Below are 13992 nucleotides of genomic sequence, written 5' to 3'. Positions count from 1 at the left end.
GCACGCGGCGCTAAATACTCACGCGCGCGCAATCGTACTTTTTATTATACCTTTATTCACCTTCGGAATGCTTTTATGGAATGAATGGTATATAGATCCTTTGTGTGCAGCATTTTATGAACTCGGCTAAGAGTCATATCGCTTTTGTCTCATTTATCAGACTTGTAATAAATTTCGATATACTTTAACGATAAAACCGCAAGTCTCTTATAATCGATCAATATTTTAATAAAGCTGACCGTCGTTTGCGTTATACCGTTGAAATATATCCCTTTTATGAAATTGCCAATTTATTTACATCACGTTAATAACTCTGAATATTTCAACCGCATTAGTTTATCCATTATTAATATTATTTAAATTAATGCATAATCGCATGAAACGTGTGAATTTATACTGTATAATCGTTGACACAGAGGAAAAAGTTTTGTCGAAATGAACGCTCGCGTTAAAACAATATTTCGTTTTTCCTACAGCCAGAGTGTTAGCGAGTAGACGATGTATGTTTTCTTTCGATCGATCTCTTATTTCTTACTCGTTTATTTCTTATCCCTATTCGTGTATTACGCACCTGTGTTTCGCACTAACATAACTCATTTTTCTTCGACACGCAACTAGTTTTTATATCTCATATTATCGTGTATCGATCTGTATTTGGATTATTTTATTTTTGTAAATCATAAATGTATTTATTTTCCATTATTATATTCACAATCATTTATTAATATATTCATTTTTTATCTTTAATAATTATGTAAGAATCATATTACTAATGATTATTGCTGTAAACCAATATATTATAAATAATTTGTTACGTAATTCTAAAAGTTCGAGATAATATATGTATATATTTATTTTTAATTACTATTAACAATTAAGAATTGAATCTGAGACGCTGATAAATTATTTTTTGTGTATTAAATTATACTGCAGGCCTTATAGCAACGCAAAGTAATTCCTGGTTATGCAATTTAATATCCGTTTCATAGTAGCTATTGTAGTCCAGATCGGTTTATGTAAGTTACGACATACAATCATTAGCCTTATCGAAATCGCAATTATATTCAACGATGGCATCGTGCACGAAATCGGTTGTAAACAGGCGGTTAGCCGCAGCGCTAACGAGTTCACCCTCAGCGCGTTTGTCGTCCTTTCCGTTATGGTGATTAATCGGTTATAATTTCCGGTAATCTCGTATATCCGTGATCTAAAATAATGATAAACGACACATGTGCATCTCTTTAACGTATGATTATTGTATTGCCATATCATATTTTCTTATTCTAAAGAGAAAGAACACATTCTTAATCGTGTTGCGCGGAAATCGATCGAAGTGTATAGCGATCCACTTTAAAATTTAATATTATTTTATTAGATTTAATTCAACATTCTCATGGTACATTTCGATCAATCGTACGATCAGTTTTTTTTTTCCGAGAATATCTTATTAATTCTGAACGAGTCCAGACTTTTTAAAAATATTCCTCTTTTATTCCTGAAATAATATAGAGAAAAAAAGAAGAGAGGGAGAAAAAGAATAGGGGAAAAATTGATCTGCTCTTGCTTTACACAGCATATTCATAACTTTGTTCCACGAGAGCGGCATCGTTGTAATTTTAGCGAACTTTGTAAAACTTCACGGGAATTAGCCTCCTGAATGGCTTGGGAGCGGGACGAGAACTTTGGGTGTGCCTTAACAGGGTACTCGACGGCTGATGTAGTGTAGCTGTGTCTTATCTAGATATCTTGAGAAATGCTGGTGAATTTTGCTCCTAGATTTCAGGGCTATCCGCCGAGAGGCAACCGCGCTTCGCGGTTCTGTTAAATCGAAACGCACCCGAGAGGCAATTACTTATCCGCCGACGCGCGATGCTTAAACTACAGCAGCGTTAGTACACGAGGGAAATCGAATTACGAGATCGAACATTTAGATGAATCTGCACTGAGTATTGTGCTCGTTACAATTCGCAATTTTACGTTAATTAGCCGATTTGCTATTTCCACTACGATTTCGAACCGCCGACGACGTCACGAGCGTTCGAGAAAGGCTAAGAAGAATGAGATTGGCAAGATGATTCATTAGATTGCGTTTATATCTTTGTTTTCCCCGTTGAATACAATTTCTTATTACGTCGGTGATTTATTGAAATCGATTCAACGATCCGGAAATCGTAGAATCCGGATTCGTTGAATGGGAATTGATATATAAAAAGAATTGATTATCTGATAAAATACATTGCGGTACATAAATTAGAGAAATACGTTTAGTTTTGCTTCAGTGATGAATCAATATAGTAATATATCTTATAAATCGTCGAAGAGATTATTGCTGTACTCATATTGATTCCAAATCTACTACAATTTTCATTCTTTCGCTCATGTTATAAATATAATAAAAGTTGGTTATATTGAGGGAATTTATTACGAATCGTAAATTATACAAATGCTTTTAGTTGGGCTACAATTTTGATATGATAATAAGTCTCATGTTATGTTCCAAACGATTTTTAATTCATTTTGTAAGTAATACACTGTAAGTTCACGTTCATAATATGCACCGATTCCGATTACGATACCGATTCCAATCCCATTACGAGTTTCATCCCCGTTCTATCATCAGGCATCAATAGCTGTCTCCAATGACCCTTCGCTTCGTTCTCATAGCGAATTCCTCTTCTATTAATGGAAAGCGACGCTTATCGGTCGGTACCGAACTCGCGTTTCCTGCCGTTCTGTGACACGTGTCTCTCTTGTCTCTCCACCCGCACCTCGCCCCGCTATCTTCGCGGGTTCCACGTCGCGCGATTCGCTGATCGGCATGCAAATTCCCGCGATCGGCGCGGAAATGAGCCGCACTGATGTCTTCTTCGGCGCTTCGCGCCATCTCATTCAATCAAAATGCAGGACAGCGTGATCGAGTGCTAGCGCCTTATCGTACTTCCACCTGCCGCTCGTAAATCTCCTTTTTCAGCCGCGATTTTTCTGTACCTTCTTCTCCCTGCTCAAGCTTCCACTTCTTCCTCGAATGCTCTTTAACCGCGCATTTTCTTCCCATTGGTGCGCTAATTGCCACGAACATCACGTGCGCAATCTCGTGTATGCAAATTTGCTCCGATTTTCACGAGATCTAAAAAACTCAAATATTAGATGGTAGGATACCATTAAGGGGGAAATTAAAGATACGTATGCGAGAAAAAAATCATCTAATTCTCATATTTTTTAATCTTTTATCTTCGTATGCAAAAGAATTATTTTGACATTACTGATAAACAAAATAAAAATACGCCGCGCTTGTAACTTTGATTTCTATTCTAATTTTATAATTTCCATATTAATTAAGTATAAAATAAATAGATGTCATTAGCGAGGAACCTTAATGAATAATTCATCTCAAATTTTGACTTATTTTTATAAATTTTTACGAATATTTTCATTTTCACGTTCATATACGACGTTTGCATATAAACGATTTAATGGAGAAAATGAAATTTCTGATTTTAGTTAATGTAATGCTATCGTTAATACACAGAATTTAATACATGTATTATATGCTTTAGAAATGAATATAGTGCCGGAAGGAAGTAAAAACAAAAGATCACAGAAACATATAATCTGTTTCGTTTCATATTTCCGAGTTACAGCTATTTCTGCGTTGCAATAATATTCTTGAGCTATTATAATTCTGATTTCATTGAATTGTTTCCAAGCAATTATATTTCGTATCATTATTTTGTAAACATTTAACTTCACTGTGTTTTAGTTATTTCAACTCATTGTCAGAAAAGCATTACGTAAGGCAGTTATAGCTCATCTGCTAAAGCTCCGATATATGCTTCTTCTCAAGAGAATGAATTGAAATAAATTATGAAGTACAAATACTGCAAAAAGTATTGTTTAATAATCTGCACAGTTGTATCCGTTTTTACGGCTATGTCTTCAATTGTAACGAGACATATTAAATTGAATTACACATACAAATAATATGCGTGAAAAGATTAGTATTGTAGAATGGATATATAAATAAGTCTTTTATTTACAGTATAATACACACCTTTCCACACAATCCCAGTGGATTAACGAATCGCAACCTCAACCTCGTACAATGTTAATACGCGCGTACCTCTTATTTCCCATGCATTATGTAGGCGGTACATACCAACATTACCATCGTGAAAATAGTTTCCGCTCGTCTGATCCGCAACCAATTACGAGGCGTATTTGGGCTTTCGGGTGCGGAATACGAGAGGACTCATTGCAAAATCGCTCGTCATCGCGATGCACTCATGATTTATTTAAAGAATAAATGATGTCGGATTCGGAGCGCTGATTTATTATTCCGGAGCAAACGTGTGTGAGACATTAACAACATAAATCTCGATGTACCTGTGACGACGTATTGGGTAAGAGTTCATTTTAAAGAGGACGGGTGTTTAATCGATGTGAAGTACGATACCAAATCTCGTCAAACTTACATTTACATATTAATTGTGCACGTTTATTGCTTGTCATAATATTATCATGTTAATTACGTTAATTATTGAAATAGATATATTATAGCTTAATTATATCAATTCAGTTGTAAAGTAAATTTATAAATTACTCATGCCAAGGATATAATCTCATCAATTTTTCAGATTTCAATTTTAATCTTGAGGTTTATTTCCACGTGCCAGCACGTCCTTGTAAAAGAATGTCAGCGCTCATTGAAAATCTAAAAGCTTCATTATGAATCAGTAGAACTGAACGCTCCGCCAAACATTGTTCGCATCTTTTTACGTCAGTACGCCTCAAATCGGTCACATCGAAGTGCGCTGACACATTTTTTATCAGTTTCATCGATCGTCTACATGTCGATCCTCCTCCGCGCAGCATGTGTATCCATTCGTATCGAGCGCCGCATTTCGAATTCTATCCATTGGAGAATCAACCTGATCACGTATGTTTATGCAACATGGGGGATGCTAACGTCAGCATCCGCGCACGGTCGGATTACTCGAGAATTGGGAGAGACTCGCCCCCTGTTTCGCTATTTTTAACCGGCTTTCGCAAGACGTGAGTGGCATACCATAGGGGAAGAACGGGGGTGGGAACGGGGTGAGGATTGGTCGACGATAATAGTCGCGGCCTTAGCCGTTGCAACCGACGAGATACCGGGTATCTACTTGTACGGCAGCCTTACCTGTCTTACCTGTCCTACCGGCTGACGAGTATCAAGCGAAGCAATTAGTGCCGTCGTCGGCGTTAACGAAGTTTCCCTTGGGCGGCGAAGTATTCGGAAAGGAATTAAGGGCGAGGGATAAGAAGAAGGTCGCGCCTCTGATGCATTCACGTCCTCCTATCCCTTTCGCCCCCCTCCTGAATCGATCGCGGATTAATTTTCAATATGCCGAACCATGAAAGCGGAATCGACGAATGCTGCTGAATAAATTTCAGAATGTGACAAACAATTGAATCCACTGATTCGTTAAAGCACGTGAGTCTTCCCTTCTGCGAAAATGATTTATTGCTCCATCAAATAATAGGATCGAATACTAGAAGTTCCATTTTCTATCGAAGCAACATCGAGTTTCGAGCGATTCAAAATTCGACGTTTTTTATTTTATTTAATTTTTTTATTTTAAACAAAAAAAGTAAATAATAAATCGGCACAATAGTCAAGGCGAATGTATATATTACTATTGTAATAAATGTGAAACGATCGCGTCCGCGCACACATCGATGGCGCGATCGCATTGTGTTTACGGCAGACTTTGATACAGTGCATTATTGTTACAGCTAATAATTATTTTGCGTTGTAGAGACTATATATTCTATAGCAAAATATAATTGATTTATAATAAAACGTTATTGAATTGTACGAATGCGATCACGTTTGATTATTGAATTATATTGAATTCGCCACGCGTGTATATGACGTTTTGCAAAACGGTTCGTGTCGGGATTACACCCGCAAGTATGCCGCACGTTTTGCGAACGAAATGGCACGTTTATTCAATATACTGCTGACGAAAGATATCACGGTTTATAGAGGTAATCTAATAAGAGAAATGTTCGCGCGCAGCTACTCTATGTCTTTTCGGTACTCGGAGAATTTTCTAAAAATGCTTGAGAAATCACGGGAAGAACAAAAATGCACGTCGTATGAACTGTCGCGCTGCCAACGTCGTCGTTGGCCAACGGGTATATATATATTCCTAAAATCAGAAAAATGTGAGTAGATTATTCTCTCCGTTTTCTCTCGGTAAAAATACGTACCATTTATCTGACGTTACTTGCGCACTTCCTCGAATTCAAGAACTTTTTAAGTCTTTTAAATAGGAGAATTTTGCAGGAGTTATATCATCGTGCGATATTTGGATCGATATATATGTTGCATGTCCCAGAAAATATATATTTAAATGTAATTTAAATATATTCGTAACCACACTCAATAAATAATCTAATAATATTTCTATCATCTTTCTCTCATGTTAGGAAATTTACTTTAACAAAATTTTTAATCATATAGAAACTTGCGTAAACTTAATGAAACTTGTAGCTTCGCGAGTCAGAATAAAAAACAAAATTTAACTTTGAAGTTAATATTTCAGGCAAATGTTTAACATAAATTACTTTAAGATTTAATTAACTGGGTATGTTTAATATTAAAAATTTGTAAAAAGAAGTAGAATTAGAGGATAAATCAATTCACAGAACTCGTTAATTAATCTGTTATTATCAATCAAAAAATTTTGTGAGAGTCTATGCTTAATTTCCATCATGCATATACATTTATTTCGACTTGTAAATTTACTCTAAATTTGTTAAGATACTTAACAAGCGTAACGAAAATCTTGGTAATTTATTGAAATGCTCTTTCAAACAAGAACAAAATTCTGAATTCTGAATTTTGTTCCTGACACGAATAGAGTTATGCGAAAGATTTTCCAACAAGGATACGCGTCAAGATGGATATAAATTTCATATCTTCTTTAAGCTGTCAATTAAAAGCGTTAGAAATTCACAGCCGCATCGAACTATTCTTCTCCATAATTACGTTCATTAAGGTAACCGACTCCGGCTGTCAGCAACGATTACCGTCAGTGATGAAGTGAAAATCATTATTTCACAGGAGGAGACGCGAAGTGCGATCGACTATGATACATTCGTTTATCGATAACCAGCGCCCGTTTTGCCTGTGACATATCGTCATGCTCGAGTGGATGTATACCAGCCGCAAATCTTCGATTATCTCTGTTTCATGCAAAAAGCAACTGTGTTAAATTTTAATATCAAATTAATCATTCTGACATGTGCGGAAGATTTTGGTTTTGCGTTTCATCAGCGGTTTTCTTTTCTATAAATATGAGAAAGTAAATTGCACATTGACTTTTTTAGACATAAGTATGTATATTTATGTAAACATATTTTTATGCGTTTTTATAAATATATTTTTATGCATTTTATATACTGCTATTATTGCACATACAAGCAGTACGTATTTAAATATCATAGAATTCGCATAATTTGATATTTATTAAAATAAATGTCATAAGAATATAAATTACACTATAATGTGTAAATGGGATCGCGTCATTTGCGTAAAAATATCATGATCGTTTATTAATATCATCTTTTTGAAAGCATGATAAATACATAAAAATAATATAATCCTATCTCTCTGCCTTTTTTGCAACATCATGTGACATAATGCTTTTATAAAAGGCACACATTTTAATGCGGACAGTGGCCGCATAATCTTGGCTAAGCGCCAATGTATGACTATTAAAACAGCCATTACAAATTTACATCATAATTCCTTGCCTACAAGAGAGAATAAATAACATTGTCAAGTTAATTAATGCGGGGCATAATAATGGAAATAAATCATCTGTTTTTATTATAAAAATGAAACATATTCACATTTAAAAATATTGTTAAGAACATCCATTGTGAAAGTGCTTATCGTATGTTTGTAAATGCACACGAGATGTGCATATATACAGCAGATGTTTTTCTTTCGAAACAGTATGTGTCGTTAAACTCCCATCACATACACACATACAATCCGAGGTTTTGCGCGAGACGATGTGATACAAACAGTTCACGTTCTTCGCGGGACAGACAATTGCCCTGGGTATCTTGCCATCGCAATTACAAAGGTACGCAGTGAAATGTAATTTAAACTGGCGGAAAGGAAGGAAGGAACGGAATCTGGGTTGTGTGTCGGGCGCGCGACACGAAAGTGTCGATGTCGATCGGCGGAACGTGACGGCGCTTTAACGAGGATTCAATTTTGTCACCGGACCGGGGAAAAAGAGAAAGAGAGGAATCGAAAAACTTTCGAGAAGTTTTTCCTTTTCTCTCTCTTTCTCTCTTTTATTACCAGACGCGTCCGGAAAACTTTCTCTCTCGCGCGCGGTTTCGGCCGCGAAACTTTCGCCCGCGGCGGCATAACCGGCGTAATTCTCCCTTCAGTTCTCCCTCAGTTAAGGAGCCTTCGTGAAATTTGATCAACCGGATATCACTATGTTCGCAGCGCCAACTCAAATTTCATTCGCTTCGTCGAAGTGCCGTCAGAAGTTTCTCACCTTCGCGACTTGGAGTCAAGAGACAGATGTCTGTCTCGGAAAACGTCGCTCCAATTTCGACGTTCTTCTCGGAAGAAGCTAAATGCAATTTGATTTCCGAGAGTAACTAACCCGGGAATGCAAATGTGTTCCTCGGTGATATCGCGTTTATGCGCATTTGTTGCGTTATGAGCGACGGTTTCGTTCGGTTGCAGCTTTTCCGAGTCCTTCGCCAGAAATGTCGGGAGAAGATAAGCAGAGTCTAAATTTGGATTCAAGACAGGTATCTCGACTTACTATTTGTTGCGCGTGTCTGTCTTTAATTGTAAATCCTCCGGAATGGCTTTTGTTTTGTTTCATTTTCTCGGCGCGAATCCCATTAACTTGGTCGATCTCGGTTACGTAACGAGATGTCCGGCAACGCGAGGCCGGAGAGATTTACTCTCTTTCTTTCTCTCTTTTTCTCTGTCTCTAACATAAGACTCGAGGTAAACTCGTCGTATCTCGTAAGTCTGAGTTGTACAATTATACTCGCTCATACGATGACATGTTATCCGGATTTTAATCGTTTCAACGCTTCGATAACGAGAAGCATCGTCGGTTAAACTTACGGTGTGAGAGCTTTCGGTAATTATGCGGCACTTTCGTGGGAGATTGAAGTGCTTCTTACTTTCACCGGAGTTAGTATCGCAATTTCGAAAAAAGCGAGCGGCAATTCAATGGCCTGCCGTAGTTTCGCAAAAACAGAACGTTATTACCAGATCGCCTCTTCTCTTCTTCCTGCCCCTCATACAGATAAAATGAAATGTCTGTGCATTTTCACCTGTCATATCACACCGCGTGCTCACGATGCTCTTGCATTTATGTAAATGATGAATGCGCGGGCATTATTATATTCTTTCGGGAGAGTGGTTAATCATTCGTCAACGTTCCGAACTTTTGCGATAATGAAGTGCGCCTCTCTTCATATCCTGGATCAGTTTAGTTCTTCGTGTTATCGCGGGTTTGACGTAGATCAGTGATGGCTGCAGATAATAAAATGCAGAAATCTGAATGCCGAAATCTGGTACCTTTGATAATATTGATTTATACGCATTTCTCTACGTGATTTTTTATTATTAAAGTCAATTTTTTTATTGTTAAGCTCGGAAAATTTTTCCAAGTATATTATTAGATTTTAAATATGGACGTCTCTTCTGCATATTAATATTTGAGTCAGTTTAGTGGTTGTTAAATTTTCTGACATTAAAGGGACCGATATTAAAGCTGCGTCGTCAAAGTGTTAAATATATACGCTCACGTATTACTATCTTAGAAGTTTATATTCCGTAATTTTGTAGCGTTTGACGTAAATGGATTAAATATTAACGCAGTTTTACTTTGAGCGATTTGCTTGTCACTCAACGTTTATCGGTTAATGGTTATAGCAATGCTTTAGATTACATCTTAAAAGACGTATAAAAAAGGAAGAGCTATAAACAATTTAGCTTTTATAAGCACTTTTTTGAAGAACACATTCTTTAACCATAATAGGCCTTTTTCCTTCGAAATTTATTACATAATAAAGTTTCATATCGAGATTGTTAATATAATGTAATATTGTTTTTTATGTAGAGATGTTTTTTTTAAACAGAAATTTACAAATACATTTACTTTTGAAAAATGATTTCGCAAAAACTGAGATATACTTTTGTTAAAATCCGAGATTATTTAGCGTGATATATACAACAATTACATTATATTTTTTAAATAATTAAAAGTAAGGTCTTATATAATTTTGCATTTTTGATGACGCGAAAAATATATTTGGAACGATTACAGAATAAATCTAGAGATTAAAGAATTACCAATTTTCCTATTAAAAATGGTAATAATTTGCGATTAATTCATGCCAAAATTAATTGAATAAAAATTGACACATTGAAAAAAAATTCCCGTCTTTCATTTGACCGTAAACGCCGAGTCAACTCAGAATCGCTCGTGGGCGAATTCCCGTTCGCATTTGTATGCAACCGAACTCTCCTAAGGGTGGATGCATTGCAGTTTACAATTATTTGCAGACGAGACAGAGCAGCGGTGATGCGGGAGATAGCGCGGAGGGGAAGGAGGACACCGGCTCGGACTGTCCCCCACGGACGCCGACGTCAACGACGATGACGGCATCATCGGTGCCGCAGTCGATCGTTCCGGGGTCGCCGAATTTATCAATAGCATGTCCCGCCACCGATGTCTCGATGGATCTACAACAGCGACGACGACGGCAACAGGAATCACAAGACTTACCTTTGACGCAGACGACGACAGTCACCCCGCCCTCATCGTCCATCAACGACAAAACCCTCCTCCCCACGAGCATCCTGTCTCTGCCGACTTCGCCAAAGCGATCATCGGCGAGCAACGTTTCGTCCAGCAAGACGCCTATATCGAAATCGCAGATGAAGGGTAAGTCGAGATTTAAAATGTCCAATTCAATTTGATCACAAATTTGATTTGTTTCATATAAGATAATCTTTTTTGCGCAATTTATTCGTATATTTGGTATCATAAAAGCGATGTATACATTAGACAACGCTATAAACATCCGATATCGAAACTTAAATTATCGAAATTTATTTATTTACGAAAACAGTTTTGATATTTTCATTCAAAAAATAAAATTTGAAGTCTAAACCCGTCGAAATGTCAATCAATAATTTCGGCGAAAGCAATCTCATCCCGATAATTATCACGAGATTTTAGCACGTTGCAATATAAATTCATCTATACTTTTTTTATTCGATGGCGTGGTGTCAAATCCTGGATGATGGAGATACACCGGTAAATTCAATTTGGTACGCCCGAAGGAACGATATCTCACCTGTTTGATGTCATCACTCGTTAATCCCGATAAAACTACATTCGCATGTCGTATAGCTTCAGCATTGTGACTTTATTTAGTTTCGCAGCCATTATTTTTTCGTCGTTATCGCTCTTAACAGGACATACATTCGAGAATCGAAAATCGACCCAATTGATCGAACAGATCGGTACGTGAGATAAATAATTTTGTATTGCGTACATACATCGTGTCAGCAGACGTCGAACGTTTTTCGCGTGTTGTCCGTCACGTGCGCGATTTGTTTTTCTTTCTGCCTTTATAAATATCACGCTGGAGAATATTATTCCACTCACATGAGGGCACACGAATAGTGATTTCCAATCGATGTCAAACAAATTGCGTTGTAATGCCTTTAATATCGTTTTACATTTTGTGTAGTATTTTCTTTGTTTTTTACATTTAATTATTCTTGTTCAGCTATTCTTGAATTTTTTATCACAAATCCTTTGAAATTAAACTGGAAAAATTTTTAATCAAAGAATTTATGCCTTCAATTTCTTTTTAAAAAAATAAAATATAATACGAATAGATAAACAATATAATAATATGAGTAGATAAACAATTTTTTCTTCTTTTTTGAATTTCATAACATATTTTGTATAGAATAATGATATATTATAAATAATTGTATGGAAATATTTATTATACAAGATTGACTAAGCAATCTGCCGCTCATTTTTATTATATAATGTCTATAAATTATACATCTAACACAACTTCCTTTAAATCAGAAATAATATTCTTCAAGGTGCTTGTGATTATCTTTAATAAAATTTAAAATGAATATTCATCAGTTATATTTTAAAAATACTTTAGCTTTGATGGAATATGTCTAATTACAAATAAGCTATTTCAAATTATGTTTTAAACGGCGCAACTTACGTAATCGATTACCTTTTAATTCTATCGAATATATTCAAAATTGCTTTGAAAATATAATACGATTTACAAAAATAAAATTTATAAGATTTAAATTTCGCTTACAATCTGCGAGAAAAAAGTTTTTTTATTACTAACTTTATAAGATCTTATTTATTAAAAATATTTTAAAGAACTTTCTTTGAAACATAATTAGATATAAAAAGCAATCTTTCTCTTTCTCTCTTTCTCACTCTGCACTTATTATTTATTATTTTTTTATTTATATTAATATCGGCTTTGCCAATTGACACTGCGATTGGAATTGTAAAATAAGAAGAAAGAAAAATACACATACTATTACATTTTATCTCATAACATGAATTACACAAATTAAAAAAAATTAAAATATTTTTCCTTTACATTGATCTTTCTATCAACTCAGAATAAAAATTTTTCTATACTTTGTTTTTATCTTTTTCTCCTTTTCTATCACTCTCTCGTTTTACCTTTGTTTTTCTTTTTATTTTAATTTACATTATAATATATTACATTTCTATACACTATTACTAAAGTTTGTCCAGATATTTCAAAACCATTCAATATATTTATTTAATTATTATGATGTTTAGTATCGAAATATTTCGATAGTAAACTTTAACTTTAAAAATTACCACGACTATGCGGCTTTAAGTAAAGTCTTTATATAATCGCATTCTTCTTAAAATACTTGTTTTGAGAAACGTGATACGATTATAAATGAATCTCAAGATTCTACTTGGTACTCGCGAAATCATATTTGTATTTCCAACTCAACTGAGAAACTCAAATGAAATTTGTCTTGGGACATAAGCTTAACTTTTCTCTCTGATACAATTCAGTAGTCAATTCTTGAGAAAAAGTTGCAGTAATTGTGCCGTTTTATGTAATTAATAATGTTTATTGTGAAAGGAAAATTAATTTAAAAACTCTGTAAAATATTATCGTCTACTTTAATGTTTCAAAAGTTTCTGAAAATAAAACTAGAAAAAGAAGCAAAAGCAAAGATTGAATAATACGTTCCTAAGTAGACAAAAATTTATAAATGAAGAAAAAGAAATTATTTCATTTCTCATTTAAACTCAACTTCTATTTAAAATGCGATTACTAAATCGTCTGCGTTTTAAGATATAATATTTTACATTTTCTAGTATTTTATTTGATATGAGATTCTAAAATGAGATTCAAGTAACGATCATAAATGCAGACATAAGACACAATGATCGTCGATCACGTCGAGAATCGTAGCTTCCATTCTCAAACCAGCAATCGTGCGTGAATACGGACACGTGCAGGTGCATCGGGAATCAATGACGCGAGAAACGAGGCTATTAAACGATCGAGTCAAGCACCATCGAACTAAACCCGTACAGCTTGTACAGTCGTAGCTCGTCAAATTCGCTCGGGAATTCAACCTGTTAGCGACCACCTTTATAGTCAGTTAATCGGCATCAGTAACCGACTTCGAATAAGGAAGGAACAATTCCAGAGCACATGCTTGATGTCACAGTAGTTACCAAGATACTCAACATGAAAAATTCAAATTTATTCGTTAAAGCCTATAAATGCTAAATTATCGTAAAAAAAAGAATAGAAAAATGCTCGAAAATTGCGTCATAAATGAGACCACTTAACATGGCGATAGATATGGAATATTTCATATATGAA

The 13992-nt window shown here is 35.2% G+C and overlaps 1 protein-coding gene across 5 annotated transcripts in view; it reads left to right on the top strand.

The window, feature by feature from the left end:
• Positions 1-13992, top strand: part of LOC145964379 (neo-calmodulin) — a 64117-nt gene that overhangs the window by 20971 nt on the left and 29154 nt on the right. For 3 of the 5 annotated variants that reach the window (XM_083087060.1, XM_083087058.1, XM_083087057.1), the window contains one exon: positions 10610-10991. In XM_083087060.1, coding sequence (XP_082943186.1) covers positions 10703-10991 — 289 coding nt within the window. In that variant the 5' untranslated portion in view covers positions 10610-10702. Of the gene's footprint in view, positions 1-7579; positions 8833-10609; positions 10992-13992 lie in introns of those variants that run through there. The other 2 variants (XM_083087059.1, XM_083087056.1) reach the window with 2 other exon arrangements.

This window comes from Camponotus vicinus, unplaced genomic scaffold, assembly GCF_025532165.1.
Source record: "Camponotus vicinus isolate PSW18456_S1 unplaced genomic scaffold, iyCamVici1.0 SCAF_13, whole genome shotgun sequence".
Lineage (NCBI taxonomy): Eukaryota > Metazoa > Arthropoda > Insecta > Hymenoptera > Formicidae > Camponotus > Camponotus vicinus.
Note: the sequence above shows the minus strand (reverse complement) of the source record. Positions and strands in the feature narration are given on the sequence as shown.